At 41.6% G+C, this 18,744-nt stretch overlaps 1 protein-coding gene across 17 annotated transcripts in view; it reads left to right on the forward strand.

Moving 5' to 3' along the window:
* Window positions 1–18,744, forward strand: part of PPP1R12B (protein phosphatase 1 regulatory subunit 12B) — a 246,914-nt gene that overhangs the window by 217,383 nt on the left and 10,787 nt on the right. For 6 of the 17 annotated variants that reach the window (XR_013529810.1, XR_013529814.1, XM_035281039.3 and 3 more), the window contains 5 exons: window positions 3,884–4,028; window positions 5,551–5,655; window positions 9,185–9,238; window positions 10,547–10,597; window positions 16,046–16,226. Coding sequence is in view for 10 of the 17 variants with exons in the window: in XM_035281039.3 (XP_035136930.1) it covers window positions 3,884–4,028; window positions 5,551–5,655; window positions 9,185–9,238; window positions 10,547–10,597; window positions 16,046–16,180 (490 nt within the window). In the remaining 7 variants the exon portion in view is untranslated. The remainder of the gene's footprint in view (window positions 1–3,883; window positions 4,029–5,550; window positions 5,656–9,184; window positions 9,239–10,546; window positions 10,598–16,045; window positions 16,227–18,744) is intronic. The other 11 variants (XR_013529809.1, XR_013529813.1, XM_008985430.4 and 8 more) reach the window with 3 other exon arrangements.

An 18,744-nucleotide genomic window follows, 5' to 3' on the forward strand; every position in this document is an offset into this window, starting at 1 on the left:
TACTGTAATCTTTTGTGAACTCTCTTGTATTTATAATGGTCATTTGTGAAAGGAAACTTTTCCCCACAGACTTCAAAGTATGCTATGAAACTATTGATTAAAACAGTGAAGCACTAGTTCAAGAATAAACAAAGAGATCTGTGGAATACGATCCATAGCCCTCAAAAAATCACAGGTGACTTCATCTCAATGAGGAAATAATTATTCAATAAGTGATCATTAGGACAGTTGACTATCTGTTTGACCAACTATATCCTTCCCTTCAGCCATACCAAAAAAACAAACAAATGGATTTCAGATGGATTACAATTTGTAAGAGAAAAGTGTTTTATCATAAAAGTTAGAAGAGAATATATATATATATATATATATATTTTTTTTTTTTTTTTTTTTTTGAGATGGAGTTTCGCTCTTGTTACCCAGGCTGGAGTGCAATGGTGCGATCTCGGCTCACTGCAACCTCCGCCTCCTGGGTTCAAGCAATTCTCCCACCTCAGCCTCCTGAGTAGCTGGGATTACAGGCATGTGCCATCATGCCCAGCTGATTTTTTGTATTTTTAGTAGAGATGGGGTTTCACCATGTTGACCAGGATGGTCTCAATCTCTTGACCTCGTGATCCACACACCTTGGCCTCCCAAAGTCTGGGATTACAGGCTTGAGCCACTGTGCCCGGCCAAGAAGAGAATATTTTATAATCTTTATATAGGAAAAGCCTTTTCAAGTGTGATAGCTTTACTGGAAATTGGTCCTAATTCAGACCCCAAGAGAGAGTTCTTGAATCTCACTGAAGAAAAAATTCAGGGAGAATCCGTAAAGTGAAAGCAAATTTATTAGGAAAGTGAAAGAATAAAGAATGGCAACTCCATAGACAGAGCAGCCTCAAGGGCTACTGGTTGCCCATTTTTATGGTTATTTCTTGATTATATGCTAAACAAGGGGTGGATTTTCATGCCTCCCCTTTTTAGACCATACAGGGTAACTTCCTGATGTTGCCATGGCATTTGTAAACTGTCATGGCATTGGTGGGAGTGTACCAGTGAGGACAACCAGAGGTCACTCTTGTCACCATCTTGCTTTTTGTGGGTTTTGGCTGGCCTTTTTACTGCAACCCTGCAACTGGCTTTATCAGCAAGGTCTTTATGACCTCTATCTTGTGCCAACCTCCTTTCTCATCCTGTGACTTAGAATGCCTTAACCATCTGGGAATGCAGCCTGGTAGGTCTTAACCTCATTTTACCCAATCCCTATTCAAGATGGAGTTGCTCTGGTTCATATGCCTCTGACAATACACAAAGATAAAAAGCATCAAATTTAATTATCTAAAATTTAAAATCTCTAAGTAAAAGACACTATAAACAGAGACAAAAAGTGAAGTGATAAAAAATATTTGCAGCCTAGTTTTAAAAGCCCTACTATATAGGAGGTTCCCCCACTATAATAAGAAAAAGATGATTACCCTACTGAACAAAGGCTATGACTTGGCAATTCAGAAACAAACAAACAAACAAAAAATGAAATACAAATAAACAAAGATATTTATCATTCATAATGATTTTAAAATATTAGCTGAGCACAGTGACTCAACGCCTGTAATCCCAGCACTTTGGGAGTCTAAGGTTGGAGGATCACAAAGTCAGAAGGTTGAGAACAGTCTGGCCAATATGGTGAAACCCCATCTCTACTAAATAATACAAAAATTAGCCAGGCAGGGTGGTGTGCACCTATAATCCCAGCTACTGGGGAAGCTAAGGCAGGAGAATTGCTTGAACCCAGGAGGCGGAGGTTGCAGTGAGCCGAGATCACACTGCTGCACTCCAGCCTGGGTGACAGAGCAAGACTCTGTCTCAAAATAAATAAATAAAATATAATATTTAAATTAATGACAGATATCATGTATCAACTATTGGATTAGAAAGGATTAAATCTCTCTGGAGGACAATATGGCAATATATGTATATCAGCATTTCAAATATATTTACCCCTTGACCAAACAGTTACACTCTTAAGATTTATCCTAAGAAGGTAATTGGACAGAGGCACTAAGGTTTATAGAAAAGTCTGCTCATTTTAGCGTTGTTTATAATAGCTAAAGATTTTGAAAAATCTAAGTGTTTATCGATAGAAGATTAGTTAAATTACCTTACAGGCATGCAATGGAGAAGACTGCAGCCTTTTTTTTTTTTTAATGAGAAAAATCTGTTTTTACTTAGATGGCAAGATGCCCACAATCAGAGCGGTAAGTATAGAGAGGAGGAGGAGTTAGACAACAGTGTATATTATCTGAATTTATTTATAGAAATATGTATTTTAACATATTAATATACTTGACATTCTGAAAGGGTATGAATTAAACAGTTACAAGTCCTATTTCTTTTCTTTTTTTTTTTTTTTTTTTGAGACAGAGTCTTGCCCTGTTGCCCAGGCTGTAGTGGAATGGCGTGATCTTGGCCCACCACAACCTCTGCCTACTGGGTTGAAGTTATTCTCCTGCCTCAGTCTCCCAAGCAGCTGGGATTACAGGTGTCTGCCACCATGCCTGGCTAATTTTTTTATCTTTTGTAGAGATGGGGTTTCACCATGTTGACCAGGCTGGTCTCAAACTCCTGACCTTGTGATCCTCCCACCTCAGCCTCCCAAAGTGCTGGGATTACAGGCTTGAGCCACCATGCCTGGCCAAAAGTGGTTATTTCTTAGGTAGGATTATGGGGTGACCCTTTCACTTACTACTTTAGATACTTCAGTATTAACTTTTTCTACAAGCGTATATGGCTTTTATAATCAGGAAACTCAATAAAGAGATTTTTCTTAACAAAAAAAGAAAAAGAATGTTTTGAAGAATGTGGGACTTAGCATCTCTGTAAATGAAAAGTGGCCACTATTGTCATTAGGAGCTAATTACTTTGCCTCTACCTTCTCTGTGTCTTCCTTATTGCTCTTCTCCCTCTTCTAGTACTTACTTCATCTTCGCCACCCCCAGCTATGGCAAATAGCTACCACAGGACAGACACATTAGATGCAAGTTTCACATTTGTGACTCTTCAAACCATCCCAGTTCAGGATGTAGCACTCTGCAGGGCTGATTTCAGTTTCATAAGTGCTGCCTTTTAATTTGTAAAGAGCAAAGTCTGAGAAAAATATAAACTAGTGTTAAGGATTAGGGTGATAGTTGTACACTTAAACAGGTAATCAGCTGAGAGATCCTTCTCTTAATGAACTTACCAATACTGGAAATAAAACCGATATCAACTCTAAGAGCTCAGTTGCTAAAATACGTAGAAAATCTAATCACAGGCACAGCAGTCTTGATGTGGAGTATAGATAAAATGGTAGAAAACTAGCTCATTGGGTACTGTGTTAGTATCCCTAAAATGTTTAGGATTCCAGAAGACCTGTAGAGCACCTAAAAGACATATGTACCATGCCCTTAGTGGCTGTTTCTTTCCTATTCAACCTCCAACTCAGATCTCTAAGTCCATATGTTTCTGATTCATTGACATTTCATTGTAATCATTTTTCCAAGAGCCATTGAAATTCAAGAAACCTTTATTTTAAAAGCACACTTTTGAGGGAAGCTATTCAATCCTAAACTAATTTGAAAAGCTCTTAAGATTTAAGTCAGCACATAAGTCCAAACCACTAGTTTTTCAATAAGCTTCATTCTTGGCAAATGATGGTCGGCCTCCCTCTCCAAGCTTGTGCCGTTTAGCCCTGAGGTCTGGGAATGCTGGCAGAGGATTGAAGGAAAGAATGTTATGAGTTGTTTCTGGCCAGGGCTCTGAAATAGTTAGCAAAGGCTCAAACTCCCCTTGAGCATTACCTCCCCCCACCCGCCACCACTTTGTTCTCAAAACCAATTTTTACCTTTAATATTATCTCCCACAGGTTGGAATCAGGAGGTAGTAATCCTACAACCAGTGATTCTTATGGTGACCGGGCTTCAGCAAGAGCCCGTCGGGAGGCCCGGGAGGCCCGTCTAGCCACCCTGACCAGCCGTGTAGAAGAAGACAGCAACAGAGATTATAAAAAAGTAGGCTCTTTATTCAATTATCTGGTTCTTGGGTGATGTATAAACCTCTCAGCCTTTCCCCACTGCATTCAGAAAAATTACTGTAGTTTTGAATAATCAGAATAAAAGATAAGTAATAATAATTCCTTGCAGTTTTCTGGGTTTACTTCTCCTCTCCAAAAAGCTAAGGACCCCTTCATATATTGAGGTGTGTGTGTGTGTTTTTTCTTTTTTGAGACAGGGTCTCACTCTGTTACCCAGGCTGTGTGCAGTGGTGCAGTCATAACTAACTGCACTCTCAAACTCCTGGGTTTATGGGATCCTCCTGCCACAGCCTGCCGAGTAGCTAGAACTACAGCCATGCACCACCACACATGGCTAAATTTTTTAGTTTTTTGTGGAGATTGGGTCTCACTATATTGCCCAGGCTGGCCTTGAATTCCTGGCAACAAGCAATCCTCCCACCTCAGCCTCCGAAAGTGCTAGGATTACAGACATGAGCTACCATGCCCAGCCATATATTGTTTTTAGTGCAGTAAATACATAGTTCGAATCAGATATTTGGAAGTGTAAGAAATTAAGGATATAAAAAGGATTTTAAAAACCTAATGCTGTCTTTCTGAGTCCCAGAGAATCATGTGGTAGACTGTAATTTTTAACAAACATGTGCTTCTGATAAGTTCCTGAGAATATCAACTAAAAACTACTTTGTATTAGTTAAAGAAAAAAAAGAAATTCATCATCACTTTACAGTTTATTTCCTTTGTTCTTATAGAATAGTACCTAGCTCTAAGAGTAGACTTTAAAACTTTCCCTTTCAGATGTTTTAGATACCAGGAAAAAATATTTTTGTTAAGAAAAGTTTAGGACGGGCATGGTGGTTCATACCTGTAATCACAGCATGTTGGGAGGGTGAGGTGGGATGATCACTTGAGCCCAGGAGTTCAAGACCAGCCTGGGCAACATAGTTGGGACCCCCATCTCTAAAAAATATTGAAAAATTAGCTGGACATGGTGGCTCATGCCTGTAGTCCCAGCTACTCAGGAGGTTAAGGTAGGAGAATTGCTCGAGCCTGGGACATCAAGCCTGCAGTGAGGTGTGGTCATGACACTGCCCTCCACCCTGGGTGGCAGAGCAAGACCCTGTCTCAAAAGGGAATAAAGAGTTCCTGTTCTGTTAATGTTTTGTTAAGCAGAACTTGACTAAAATCAATACACATACTAGGCTGGTTCCAAAAAAAATAATTCTCTTTTTCATTGTTTTTTTGAGCAGTGATAATGTTCCATGGGATAAAATGGAATGACTGTTTTTCCCCTGGAGATTAACATTATTGAAGTTGGAGCATCGTCATTCTCTTTGTCTTCATCACTTTGAAAAAGCAAGAAACCAGTTGGCTGAATGTACTCTGCTCCCTAAACTTCCTTCATCTTCTCTATCTACCATACAGTGGTGGCTTGGGGCACAGAGCCCTGGGCGTTCTCAAGTGATGAAATGGTGTGAATTCTAACATGAGCCCTGATCCTCTTTTTCGCCCTCCTCTAGCTCTATGAGAGTGCCCTGACTGAAAATCAAAAACTGAAAACAAAACTTCAGGAGGCCCAGCTAGAGCTAGCAGATATAAAATCCAAGCTTGAGAAGGTGGCCCAGGTAAGAGGGAAGAAGAAGAAAAAAGATGGGAACCAAGGGTTGATGTAAGGAAGCAAACTGGACTAGGGCTGTAAGGGTCAGGAAGTGAGATGGAGTCAAGATCGGGCCTTCTCAGGGGCAATGACATAGAAGCTTCTTAGATTATAATTTGATTTTAGGTTTCAGTCAGTGTTTAACTTAAAATGGAAAATGATAATTCAGTGAACAATTCCTGATGGTCTGAATTCTAATTATAGAGCATCATCTACTTTCTTAGTAGAAAAGCATAAACCAGAACTACAAAGCTAGTCCTAGACAGTTTCTCTTGTCTTGTTCATTATGTTTCAGTTTAATTTATCTACACATCACCACTGGTAGAGAGACAAGCAAGACACTATTAAACCTAGGGCAGAGAGGTAATAAATTAAGCCTAGAGAAATAAGTGGTTTGCTTATGCCATATAACAACAAATCAAAGGCAAAGGTGGTGCCACAACATAGGATTAAGTCCCAAAGCAAAGATTCTGTAGCATATGTTATCTCCCCAAGCCACTACTCTTTTTCAGCCTACAGATAAGGAATATTCGTGGCAGAAAGACTAATAACCCATATCCTCTCACTGCCAGGTCTGATTTAATTAGATGATGCTTTAGAGGATGCTAGAGGTAATAACCTCATCACCAGTGAAACAAACACTGAAAGCTAAAGCAAGCACTGCCTTAGGTTATTGCTGAGTTAACAGGAAACCTATTGAGTTATTTCCCTCCTAGAATGCCTGGGGATTCAGAATTTGAAAGCTGAAGTTAAATGATTCTTTACCAGGAAGGCTTGAAATGAAAACCAGAGGTGGCTAGTCATTCTGGCAATATGACTGGCTATAAAAAAGCAAAGACTAAAATGCTAGGGTTGTACGGTACCAAGTACATGGAGTTTGGAGGGCAGGGTGGCTGAGTACCCTCTAATCATCCTATTGTAACCCCTCTGGAATGGGATGAGCAGGAGGGTGCCAACACTTGCAAGACACCCCCACAGAGCTGCGTAGAACCCCAGCAAGACAGCCAGGATGCTCACTTTCTGGAGCAGGGCTTGCCCAGGTACAAAATGGTTGGCCTGTCCTGTGAACTGCCTGTCAGCTTAGAAGAGCCACCCTCTTCTTCCTGATTATAGTAGCCCAACATGGCTCTACTGGAAATTCCTGAGACCGACTGCAACACAGATAGATAATAACTAGGCTTAAAGTGATCTCATGGAATAAGAAAAGTAGGTTGTCTAAATCTAAAAGAAAAAAAATATACACACATAGTTATAACCGTGCCTTAAGGCAGGTGGGTGGACAGAATAAATCTTAAGGTCTCTTCTCACTCCAACATTATTGAGCCAGGCAAAAAAATGTCTCATTCACAGTAGACCCTCAGAAGAAATCTGGGGCTAATTTTTATTCTGAATGGTGCCACATATTGGCAGTGGTTTATACATACAGACCTTATGCTGGTTCTCATCAGTTATTACTAGGATTGTTTTACAGAAAATTAAGGAGCAGTCATGCAGTCATGTGAGGAACCACAGGAAGAGCAGTTTCACCTGCTCCCCACTTTCCTCAGCAGAAGCTTCTGACAGCATATGTCTTGACCTTTAGGGGTTCTCAGCATTTCCACCAGCCCGTGCCTTATAGCAGTGAGCAGTCTAACAAGCTGCTGACATTGACTTGCACAGAGGGCATTGAAAATAAAATCAGCCTTTCCAGTTGCTGGGGAAAAGCATTACTCTTCGGCCAACTGCTTTGCTGGGTGTGTCAGAATATACTTAGTTTTGCCAAATACAAGTTATTGAAATTCAGAAGAAACGGTGCTGCTACAAACTAAGTCTCTGCTGTTTACCAAAAATGGAGTTGTTTGGCAGGCCAGTGGAGGGAGGGCTTGTAAGCCTGACACATTTGTATGGAGACAGTTACCATATGAGCATACACAATATTTTTACATAAACGATCCACCCATACTCTAAGGGAGTCAAAATTTGAAACAGAACAAACAAAAAACTAGTTATTTGTGTATATAAACCTTGAAAATCTTGAAATCATCACAGCTTCTACAGCTCCTTAGGCTTAGGAAAGAAAGACTTATGAGAATATGAACAAGCTGTAGAATCTATTTCTGCATTTTTTTCTTTTCCTTCTGCTTCATAGTAGATGCAGCATAAAGGCAGATGGCCATGCCCCTTCTGAACTGAAGGTGAAAGCCCGGAACAGGAGACAGAATTCTGAGTTTTACTGTTAGTTCTGGCCATTCCTTAATTAAAAAGAAAAAGAAACCACTGCAAGAAGACCAGCATAATTTCTTTCTCTTTTTTTGAGACAAAGTCTCACTCTGTCGCCAGGCTAGAGTGCAATGGCGCAATCTCGGCTCACTGCAACCTCTGCCTCCCAGGTTCAAGTGATTCTCTTGCCTCAGTCTCCCGAGTAGCTGAGATTACAGGCACGTGCCACCATGCCCAGCTAATTTTTGTACTGTTAGTAGAGACGGGGTTTCACTATGTTGGCCAGGATAGTCTCGATCTCCTGACCTCGTGATCCACCTGCCTTGGCCTCCCAAAGTGCTGAGATTATAGGTGTGAGCCACTGCAGCTGACTGACCAGCATAATTTCTGTATTTATTTAAATAATTGTCTCTGCATGACACTAAGCAAAATAAAAATAATCACCCAGCAGTTATTAAATGTCTACTGAATGTTAGAAATTCTGCTGAGTTCTATGACCCTACAGCCAAAAGGGACTTAAGGGTTTTTCATTCTCTTTTTAAGAAAGGGTCATTATCTGAGGTTATTCTGGTTTTTAGTCCTGAGGCTAAATCTTTTCAGCCCCTCTGCAAAAGTTAAGTCAAAGATGATCTAAAATAAACATTCTAAATCTTTTATTCAAATAAAATTACCTTATCTGAAAGCTGAATGTTAAGACAGATAAAAGTGGAGTACCTCTGTTCAAAGCAAGGCAGATGCCATGAGTGGACTCCGAAGAACCCCTAAAAGCCCATCCACATATGAAAACCACTGCTTTAGAAGAAAAATGGTATTAATTCCCAAAACAGAAAGAATAGGGGAAAGGCGATTATTTAGACAAGTGCCATTGGCCTTAGATATTCAAGCTCAGGAGCTGCCTGCCTTTTAAAGAAAAGCCATTTTTTAATTTCCTCTGGGTTGTGATATTATTCATAGAATAAAGAGGGGAGAAGAATGGTGAGATATAAGACTATAATTAGCATTGAAGACCTAGTGGAAGAGAGAGAGAGATTATGTATTGTGAGTAATGTCTTTGTAATTTCAGGGAATCCTACTACTGCCTTCTCCTCCTCAGAGGGAATCCTGCAAACTTCAGAGAGGTGATAATGTTAGGCTTAGAGACCTATCAGAACCTGTTTGCTGGGGATTCCTGCTATAGGGGAAATCCAGAGCTTTACTGTTTATTTCTAGATGTCCAGTAGTGACACTGAACTAGACTGGGTATTCTACTGGCCCTGAGACAACTTAAGTAACAACTGTTTTTCTTCCATTTGCACCAGCAGAAACAAGAAAAGACCTCTGACCGATCATCAGTGCTGGAGATGGAGAAACGGGTATGTTCACGTCTGTTTCCCCCCATTTCATCTCTTCTTTCTGACTGTCTCTAACTTTGTTGTTCATGCCAATGGAAAAAGTCCATCTTAAGAAGGAGGGAGTTCTGCCACATTCCATTCCCAGCTTGATGATAAATTCTTTTTGTCTGATTCTGGGCAGTAATTTGATTGCTAGTCCTTTTGATTTCCTCAGATGTCAGTACTTTACACATATTCAGTCTTAAGATGGGGAAGGGTCCTTGGAAGGTCATCTCATACAATGTTTCGACCATGGGCAGAACTGCATATTCACACAACCCATAACATTTTTGGTTTACTGTATTGCAGGCACACACACACACACACACACACACACACACACAGCAAAGTCTCTTTACCCTTGTTATTGCCTTAAACAAAATGGAAGCTTTCAGTGGGACCCTCTGCCATTGATTTAGGTCTTACAGCTTGAAACATGAGCCAACTCAGGCTTTCACTCATTTTGACTGAGGGGAGGATTTCTGGTTCAATTGCTGACCTCCTTCCAACTGTACTCAGAATATTATTCTGGGATTTTACATTCTTGGATTGGGAAAATTCAATTAGATTTATTGATGGACCCCAGCTTTGATTTGACCCTAGGGATATAATATGTTCCCATCTGTCCGGTTGTTGTCTGTTTAATTTGGAAAGCAGCTAAGTTTTACATTTTATTCCTTTGGCCTGTAACCAGACCTCCTTGGTAGTATCCCATCTGATCAGAAACTCCTCACTGGGTTCAGGCTGAACCAAAAGTCAGACGCTGGTAAAGAAAAATGGAGGGGCAGAGGAGTATTACAGGGGGAGGGAAAAAACTAGGAGGAGAGATGCTGTTTCTTAGACAATAATGTCTACTTCCCAGCTCACCATCTGCTCCCCATCATGAGAGAAGCGGTTTCCTAGGAATTTAGGGAGATTGTTACTGAAGATAATGATGCGTTTTTGATAATAGAGAGCAGGGGCCCTAGTCAATTGCATACCTTTGAAATTCTATGAAATCTTCAACCTGCACAGAATAACTGAGTGTCCTGGTCCATTTGCATATTAGCAAGGTGCTTCTCCATGTATCTACTAATTTTATGATACGGGATTTTGATGTGATTTTTATCAGTGAAGTAGCTCCATCCCACAAGTGGCAGGATCAGATAGTGCTCAAATCTCCTGAGTAAGGTTCGTCTACTGACGAACCCTTTGACCATGAATCTGCTGATCACAAAGCAGCTAAGAGGCAGCATTTTTACTCCCTTCTGAATTCAGTAAATGTTCAACAGTCTCATTATTCCTATACAGGAGAGGCGAGCCTTGGAGCGCAAAATGTCAGAAATGGAGGAAGAAATGAAGGTATGAAGAGATTTTCTTTCTCTTTGTATGTCTGTTCTCTGAATGCCTGCCAAGACTTCATATTTGAGCATAGGCCTCCCCACTCCAGATTTCACTGCAAATTCCATACCTGTAAGAAATGATGTGTAAAAAACTGAGCATCTCTCCTGAACCATTTCCTAGGCTCTCTCGGCTCACACAACATCCATTGAGGTCACCTTAAGGGCCTCCTAGGAAACAATGCTGCCTTTGGTTTAAGGAGAGGTCTCGGCAGGCTGGAAACAAACTTGAATTGAAATGTTAAGGCTTGCAGCATCTTCACCTCTAGAAGGTAAATGAGAGGGCTAGAACAAGTTTTCCAGCTCTGGACGTCTCCCTTTAGGTGCCTAGGAAAGCCTGAGCATGGCCATAGGCTTTCCTCCCTGGTGCCCCTCCCACCCCATCCCTTTGCTGGGAAGAACACAGATTGAATCATTCTGCAGCAGAATAAAAATATATTTACATATTGATTTCCTGGCCCAGTTCGTTTCCTCTGAAATATTCAAGGATGCTTGACACTCTCCCACTAGAATAAGCTCATGCCACCAGATACACTTCACAGCTCACTACTTTCCCTTCTCTCCTCACTATGACCTGTAACCATCACCTCCATTAGCCACTTTAATAGACAACTGTCATCCTGGGCAGTTTTGAGTGCTAAGAACTGGAAATCTATCATAAGGAGTCAATTTGCTGCCATGGAAGACAATGGGGTTGGGGGAGGGGAGGAGGGTGAAAGGGGGAAGGTGGATAGAGAGCTGTAGGGAACATATTGCTGGTCAGGGTAGCCACGTGGAGATGACTTTGGAACATCTGATTCCTGCAATGCATGATGCTACATGCCCACAGTTACTTAGCACCTGCTCAGCTGTTTTCTTTCTTCAAGGATCTTATTTTACCAGATACATGATGTCTTTTTAGGTGAGACAGGTTTCTTCAGCTGGGAAGCGAGCACTGGGATAGTATTAGGCAGATCCCCAAATGTGTTTCTATGAGTAGGCATCCCTAATACGCAATTTGGGAGAGATGTTTATTGTTCCAGTGGCCTAAAGAGGTTGGTTATTTACTGGAAAAAAAAAAAATTTTAAATCTGTTGTAGTTTTAACTTAAACCAGATCTGGTGCTCGTAATCCGTCCTATTACTCTGTAATTCCAGAATGAAGGAAAAATGCCGAGCCTTGCTCCTGCATTTCTTACCACCATCCAAGGCTGTAACTGTAACATTCACATAGAATTTTAAGTAATACCTGCTTATATCTCAAACACTTTAAATCTTCCAAGTTGATTCAAACCAGCAAGAAATAGAAATCATGAATAATTGATTCTCCTGAGATGGTAGAACAGTAAGCCCTAACACCTAAACTTCTCCATCTTCTGATTTTTTCAAATGCACCTTACTACCACACAGAAGTATTCTTTCCCACTTAGAGCAATGAATTATTAGAGATGACCAGTTCCTTTTTAATTTTTAAGAAATGGAATCTCACTATATTGCCCTGGACTTGAACTCCTGGGCTCAAATGATGCTCCCATCTCATCCCCCCAATTAGCTGGGACTACAGATACATGCCACCACACCCAGTTGAGCTAACCATTTCTCGATGAATGAATATCTGCAGCTCCTTGTTGCATGGAGGCTCCTCCACTTTTGACACCTCCTGAGTTATACCATATGAACTCTGCTGTTAGGCAGCTGTCAGTGTTGCTTATTAAGAAATGGCCTAAATGCTGATTTAGAGCATGTAATTATGGCCAAATCTGGAACCTTCCAAGGAGCTCCTCGGAGCCCAAAGCAGTCCTCCACCCACAGTCATGGGGCTTTGTCTCACATCCAAGCGGGCCCACATATGGATACCCAGAAAGTGGTCAAATAGAGAAATTGAGGCTCTTTCTTATTTCTGTTCCAATTCTAAATTGGGAATTATGAAAGCCCCTTCAGTGGTTCTAGTTGCTCTCAATTCTATAGGTTGAGACAGCACTTACATTTTGTTTCTGTCTCTTTATACTATCAGTCTACAATTTCCTAAACTAGGTCATGAGTTCTTTGCTTTCCTCAATAGAGATTGTAAGATATGAAAGTGTTTGTTCTCCCCATCCATAAGCCAATTGCCAGCAACTCTAAAATCAGTTGTTTAAATTACCAAGTGGAGCCAGATCATGACTGTTTAGTCCCCAAACCAATAGGTAAGCTGTGTTGAGACTGATTTTGTTTTTTAGTTAAAACATTCACTCACCTTCAGCCAGTTGTCCATTATTCTCTATTATCTATCACAAAGCCAAATGAAGAAGAAATGCCTATAAACTCTAAAACCCCTAAACACCATGTGCTCAAGTCAAAGCCCAATACCAGATTTGCCCATCAGCCAGCACCGCTGGCGGACTAAGGGGGAGAAGCATCTGCACCTCCGCAGTCTTACCAGTTTTATGTTTCTGTCTATACCTACTTGAAGGTGAAAACTTCAAATATACAGATATATAAATATAATAAAATTGGTATGACTGGCCCTAAAGGAGTCTAAGAAAATACTTGTTTAGCTCTCAAGCTCTTCATTCAGACTATGGTTTATGGTGACCAACATTGCTAGAGTGATTAGTGGCCAAAATCTCTCTGTACTAGGTAGCTGGCCAAAGGTACAGGTAACTGTCTTGCTGAACTGGAACGCAGTAGAGCTTGGGGCCAGTTGGTCATGCTTGCTGCATATTTGTTTTGTACAGATGCTCAAATCTCCTTGGAGCAATTAGCAGGGAACAATGGAGGGGGCCGATCTCCAGTAAACCCTTAAAAATTCAGTAGGTTACTCAAGAAAAGAAAGTGACTTCAGTCCTATTTTTCTAACTCCAGCAAATAAAGTACAAAGCCCAGGTGAAATGGGGGGAACCATGAGCTGGGGTAACCCAGATGTGTATGTGGCTCTCTGTAGTTATGAGATGTGTTGTGCCTTTCTGGCCTTTTATTGGAAAGGTAAGTATTTATGAATTCTCCCCAGGAGAAACTCCACCCAGATCCTGGATTGGAGTAGGATTATATGCCAACTTCTGACAGGTGTGCATGTCAGTATGAGCTGTGCCAGGCCTGCACCTGGTCTTGGCCCACATCAGATGTGATTACTTTTCTACTGCATCCTCCATTCAGCATCAGCCTCCTTGCCAGACCTTCTCCCCTTCCTTTCCTAGGTGCTTGCATGAGAGGGACCCAGCAATGAATTACCTTTTAGACTGGTCCTGGAAGTTTTATTTTTTCTCTGGAAAGGTTACTAGCTGACCCTGCTCCTTAGCCCTGCCCTTTCCCATCTTGCGCTGGGCCCTGCTATCCTCTCCTCCTTGCCTTGCCTTGCCTTGCCTTATTTTCAATACTGCTTCCTATAGAACATTCCACCAGATTGTTTCCTGCCTCTCTCCCTCACTCTGATAACTTCCAAATTCTTTCACCTTGATCTGCTTATACTCACTTGTTAGATTAAGTCACTTTCATCATTCATGTCTTTAATGTCATTCCTTGGGAGGCAAGTACCACTTCATACAATGACAATTATTTGACAATGATTATGTTGAAAACTTTGGTCCAGTGTCAACACCAAAGAAGGGTGAGAGCCAGGACTTTCCATTGGTTTTTAAATTCGGTCCCTGCCTGTTGCTTTAATCTTTTTCATATGCTGTACCATGATCTCCCTCCTCTGTCCTCTCCATGGCCAAGATGCTTACAGTGGGCAAAGAAGATTGGCCAGTCCTCACCCTCTAATGGCTACATGGGACAGTTTGGTTAGCCTACCTTTTTTCCAAGATTCAGCAGTTTGTCTCTGCTTGTTTTTCCTTTTCACTGTTTTCCCACTTCATGCTACCTTTCATTTTCTTGCTTCTTTACTCCCAAACAACTATAACTGCACTAATCTTTCATTTCTATCCTTCTCATCACGTAGATTGAAGAGACTTTTCTCTGATACCTGGCCACCTTTTTATGGTCATTATAACCCACAAGATTCTCCATCCTCATCTCTGAAACCCCATTCACATAGAAAATCATTATTCTCCTCCCAAAGAACTGATGGTCTTAGTTTCAGGGGCAATTCAGATGACTACTTAGGAAGGACAGTAGCAGAGTCGGCAGGCCTTTGATATAATTCTACTTATTAAAGTCTTTAAATGTCTTATGGAATATGTGGTATTAGGAAGAATGTCTGTGAGCTGGTTATTTTGTTCCACTTATGACACTGACAGACAGAAAGCTGGACTAGCACATTGGTCCAGCTAGTTTCATTATCAGTGGGCATTTATGGTTTCTCCCGCTTTCGTGCACAGCTATAATTTCCAGAGTATGAATCTGTTTATGAGCACCTTTAATCAGCTCTCAAACTGCGTGAACTGAAACAAAGAGCACGGTTAGCTGTGAATTTAGTGATGCATATAATCATATAGCAGGTCAGAGACAGGTTAGCAGTTTTTGGATCCTGGAACAGTCTCTCTGGACTGCAGGGGAGAACTAACAGGGTTAATGAAACTTCCTACAAAGCAGGCTAGAGGACCACCCAGAGAGCTGACAGTTCTTTCATATTTTGATATGTGTCACTTCAACCTTCTAAACAATACATGCCCCATACCAAAAAATAGTTAAATAATAGGCCTCTCTTTTATTTTCCTTGTTTTATTTTTTTAAATTAAAAAAAAGAGGCCAGGTGCAGTGGCCCACACCTGTAATCCCAGCACTTTGGGAGACTGAGGCAGGAGGATTGCTTGAGCTCATGAGTTTGAGGACAGCTTGGGCTACATGGCAAAATCCTGTCTCTACCAAAAAAAAAAAATCAGCCAGGTGTGGTGGTGCATGCCTGTTGTCCCAGAGACTTGGGAGGCTTAGGTGGGAAGATGGCTCGACCCTGGGAGGCAGATGTTTTAGTTTTGTGCCACTGCACTCCAGCCCAGGTGACAGAGTCAAATCCTGTCTCAGATAAATAAACAAAGTGAGGACAGGAAGCTGAGTGTAGGGGGAAGATTAGAGGAAGGGAGAGAGAAAAGGGCAGCAGCTAGATTTAGGAACGCAACAAGTCGTCAGCTCTAGTCAGGGTGAAGGGTCCCTGAAGCTATGTCTCAACCATGTTAATTTGGTTCGGAAGCCCCCAGACCTCATGCTGGGCTTTCATTCCCCAAAGCAATCCATATGTGCTTTTTGAGAGCCTGGCGGTTATGTGCATATGGCATATTTAGATCTTAGCCAAGAATCAGACACAGCTCTCCCTCCCTGGTGCTTTTTCTCCATCATCCTTCTGCCTGCCCCCATTTGCTCCATGACTCCTGCATTTCTCATTTCCTTTCTTGCATGCAAACTAAAGACAAAAACAAAAAGTCACGTGATTTCTTTGTCCTACTTTTCTCTCCTCTGGTCTGTCTTGTCTCTCTCTGTCTTGTCTGTCTGTCCTTTTCATGTCTCACTCTCTACAGAACCTCCACCAGCTAAAACAGATTCAAACCTTGAAGCAGATGAACGAGCAACTGCAGGCTGAGAACAGGGCCCTGACCCGAGTGGTGGCCAGACTCTCGGAGTCCATCGAGTCCTCGGACACCCAGGAGCTCTAGTTCTTGCCCCTCCTCTTCACCTCACTTTCCTCCTCCACTACTCCAGGCAGGTTCAGTCTTCTTGTTGGTCCCAGAAGCTCTGTGCTCATTCCCTCCATCAGAACCTCCATATGCAGGTTCCTGTAAAGCTTGGTTATCTGCAGATGGAAGCAGCCAGGACTGAGTTCATAGAATCCCTGACACCAGCCTAGGTCAAGGGAGGCAGCAAGAGAGACCTCAACTGGGCTACCAGTATATTCATTTGGTAAGGTCACCATATTACCTTCTGTTTCCCTAGAGATTGATATGAATTTGTCCACTCGGCTACACATAGGTATACACATGTATGTGCATACACCTGTGTGCATACACATATACATATTTCATTGGTGGTGTTGTTGCCAAATGGAGATTAGTCTTTTTTAGCCAATAGCAACCCAAGTGCAACCCACTGCCCTGGAGCAATTGGGTTGGGCCTTGGGTAATCGAGGGCAGAGGCTCTCAATCTTGGCTGCAAGAAACATCTCGGAGCTTTTAACATATACCAGTGTCTGGGTCCATCCCCAGATGGTCTGGGTTGAGACTTAGGCATCAGTATTTTTTCAAAGCTCTCCTGCTGATTCCTCTATACAACTGTGGTTAAGAACCACATCCCTTTGGTTACCAGGCAGTCCTCACTACGGCATTACCAATGGAGAGGACTAAAACTCAAGGTTGGAGCTATGCCTGCCCAGCTCCACTACCAGCAAAAACACTCTCCATCCCACTATTCAAGCAGAATTGGATAAGCATTCTTTGCCTCTTTCTTTCAGAAGTGTTTGCTTTCTTCTCCCTCCTTAGTAGGCATCTCTCTTATTCCCGTCACAAATGTCTGGACTCTAGGGATGTGGCCCTCCCTGCCCTTAGTGTGTGGACTATGAGGCAGAACACAGCCTATATAAATGAGACCCTCATGGAGCCAGGCCCTCCCTAATGGGGCCAACTTTGCAAAGGAGATGGCAGGCAGTGGAGCAGAAAGCAGGGATTTATTTTCAACTGAGAACCAAAAATGTGCTTGGCAAACTGGAGCCTTTCCCTGGCTCTGGATCTGAAAGACAAGCTCACAAGACACCTGGTTTTTCTATCTCAAGATGGTATGATGAGGTCACCATTCCTCTGAGATGAATTTTTAATTGTCAGCAGCAATCTAATTAGTCCTGTCCAGGGCCTGTTCTTTCTTTTAGCCTATTTTGCTCTTACCTTCAGGGTTAGTAGCTGGCAGCTAATATCCACTAGAACTGAATCACCCAAATTATCATAGGGCTGAGCTAATATCCTGCTGCAGATGCTAACACAGGCAGAAAAAAGATTGAAAGGGAAGTCCTACCGTGACCTGGCTGTAAGCAGCCACTGTTATGTCCAGACTCCATGCTTTAAAGTTAGCCTCAACATTCCAGGAAAATTTCACTTAGGGTAAAGTAGGGACCCCCCGCCGCCAAAAGATATCCAGTTATTTTTATTGTTGCAAGATAGTACAGGATCTGGGGCAAAACTAGATCTCATGCTTTTAATAGTTAATAACCTTAACAGTTGTCATTTATAAGGCCTGTGCTGAATACCTTATATAGTTTTTCTCATTTATTCCCCAAAACAATCATTGTACAAATGAAAAAAAAAAGTCACAGATTAAGTAACTTGCCCAAGGTTACTCTGAGAGTAAGTGGTAGAACCAAAATTCAAACCACATATGTCAGGTTCCAGAGTGCAAACTTTTCACCACTGTAATATAAGCTCTCTGCATATTTGGCACCGTTTTCACTGTTTGTTAAGCATATGGCCCAGATAATGCAAGAAGGGTCTATTGAGCAACTACACTGTGCCCCACGTTGCAGCTGAGGGAGGAAGGGCAGCACTCTGCTTTCTCAGCACTGTGACTTCCTTCTTAAAGCCTAACTTCTAAAGAGCCATTTACCTACCAAAAGATTCTGCTACTGTAAATAAAGCCATTGCCTGGTATGACCATAGCAAGGCTTAGCAAACTGTGACCCACCAGTATGGCCCATAAGCCATACAGATAGTCAAAAAAAGAAATCCAAAGAAGAATAACATTTTATGACATATTAACACGAACATTATATGGAATTCAAATTTCAATGTCCAAAATAAAAGTTTTATTGGAACTGAACCATATTCATTTGTTTACATATTATCATATGTCTACGGGTGGTTTTGTGCTATAAATGCAGAGCTGAGGCATAGCCACAGAGATCATTTGACCTGCAAACCCTAAGATACTTATTGTCTGGTGTTTTACAAAAAAACCTTGCCGATTCTTGCCAGAAGGAAGGATAACTAAGCCAAACTGGCAGTGCGATCAAGAGATTTTTCTCTACCTTTTTTATTTTTTTAATAGTTCTGGGAAAAATCATCTTAACTCAGCATGTATCACAAGCCACTTACCAACAGAATAGCAGCGGGGATTCCCTTCCCACTTTCCTTGTAGTTAGAAGCAAGACAGCTCATGCAAGACTCATCCTGAGTCCCTCTTAACCTACAAATAGCCTTCCCCTAGGTCTCAGAAGCTTTAAGACCCCTATAGCCTCTTC

The sequence above is a fragment of the Callithrix jacchus genome, chromosome 19 (genome assembly GCF_049354715.1).
Source record: "Callithrix jacchus isolate 240 chromosome 19, calJac240_pri, whole genome shotgun sequence".
Lineage (NCBI taxonomy): Eukaryota > Metazoa > Chordata > Mammalia > Primates > Cebidae > Callithrix > Callithrix jacchus.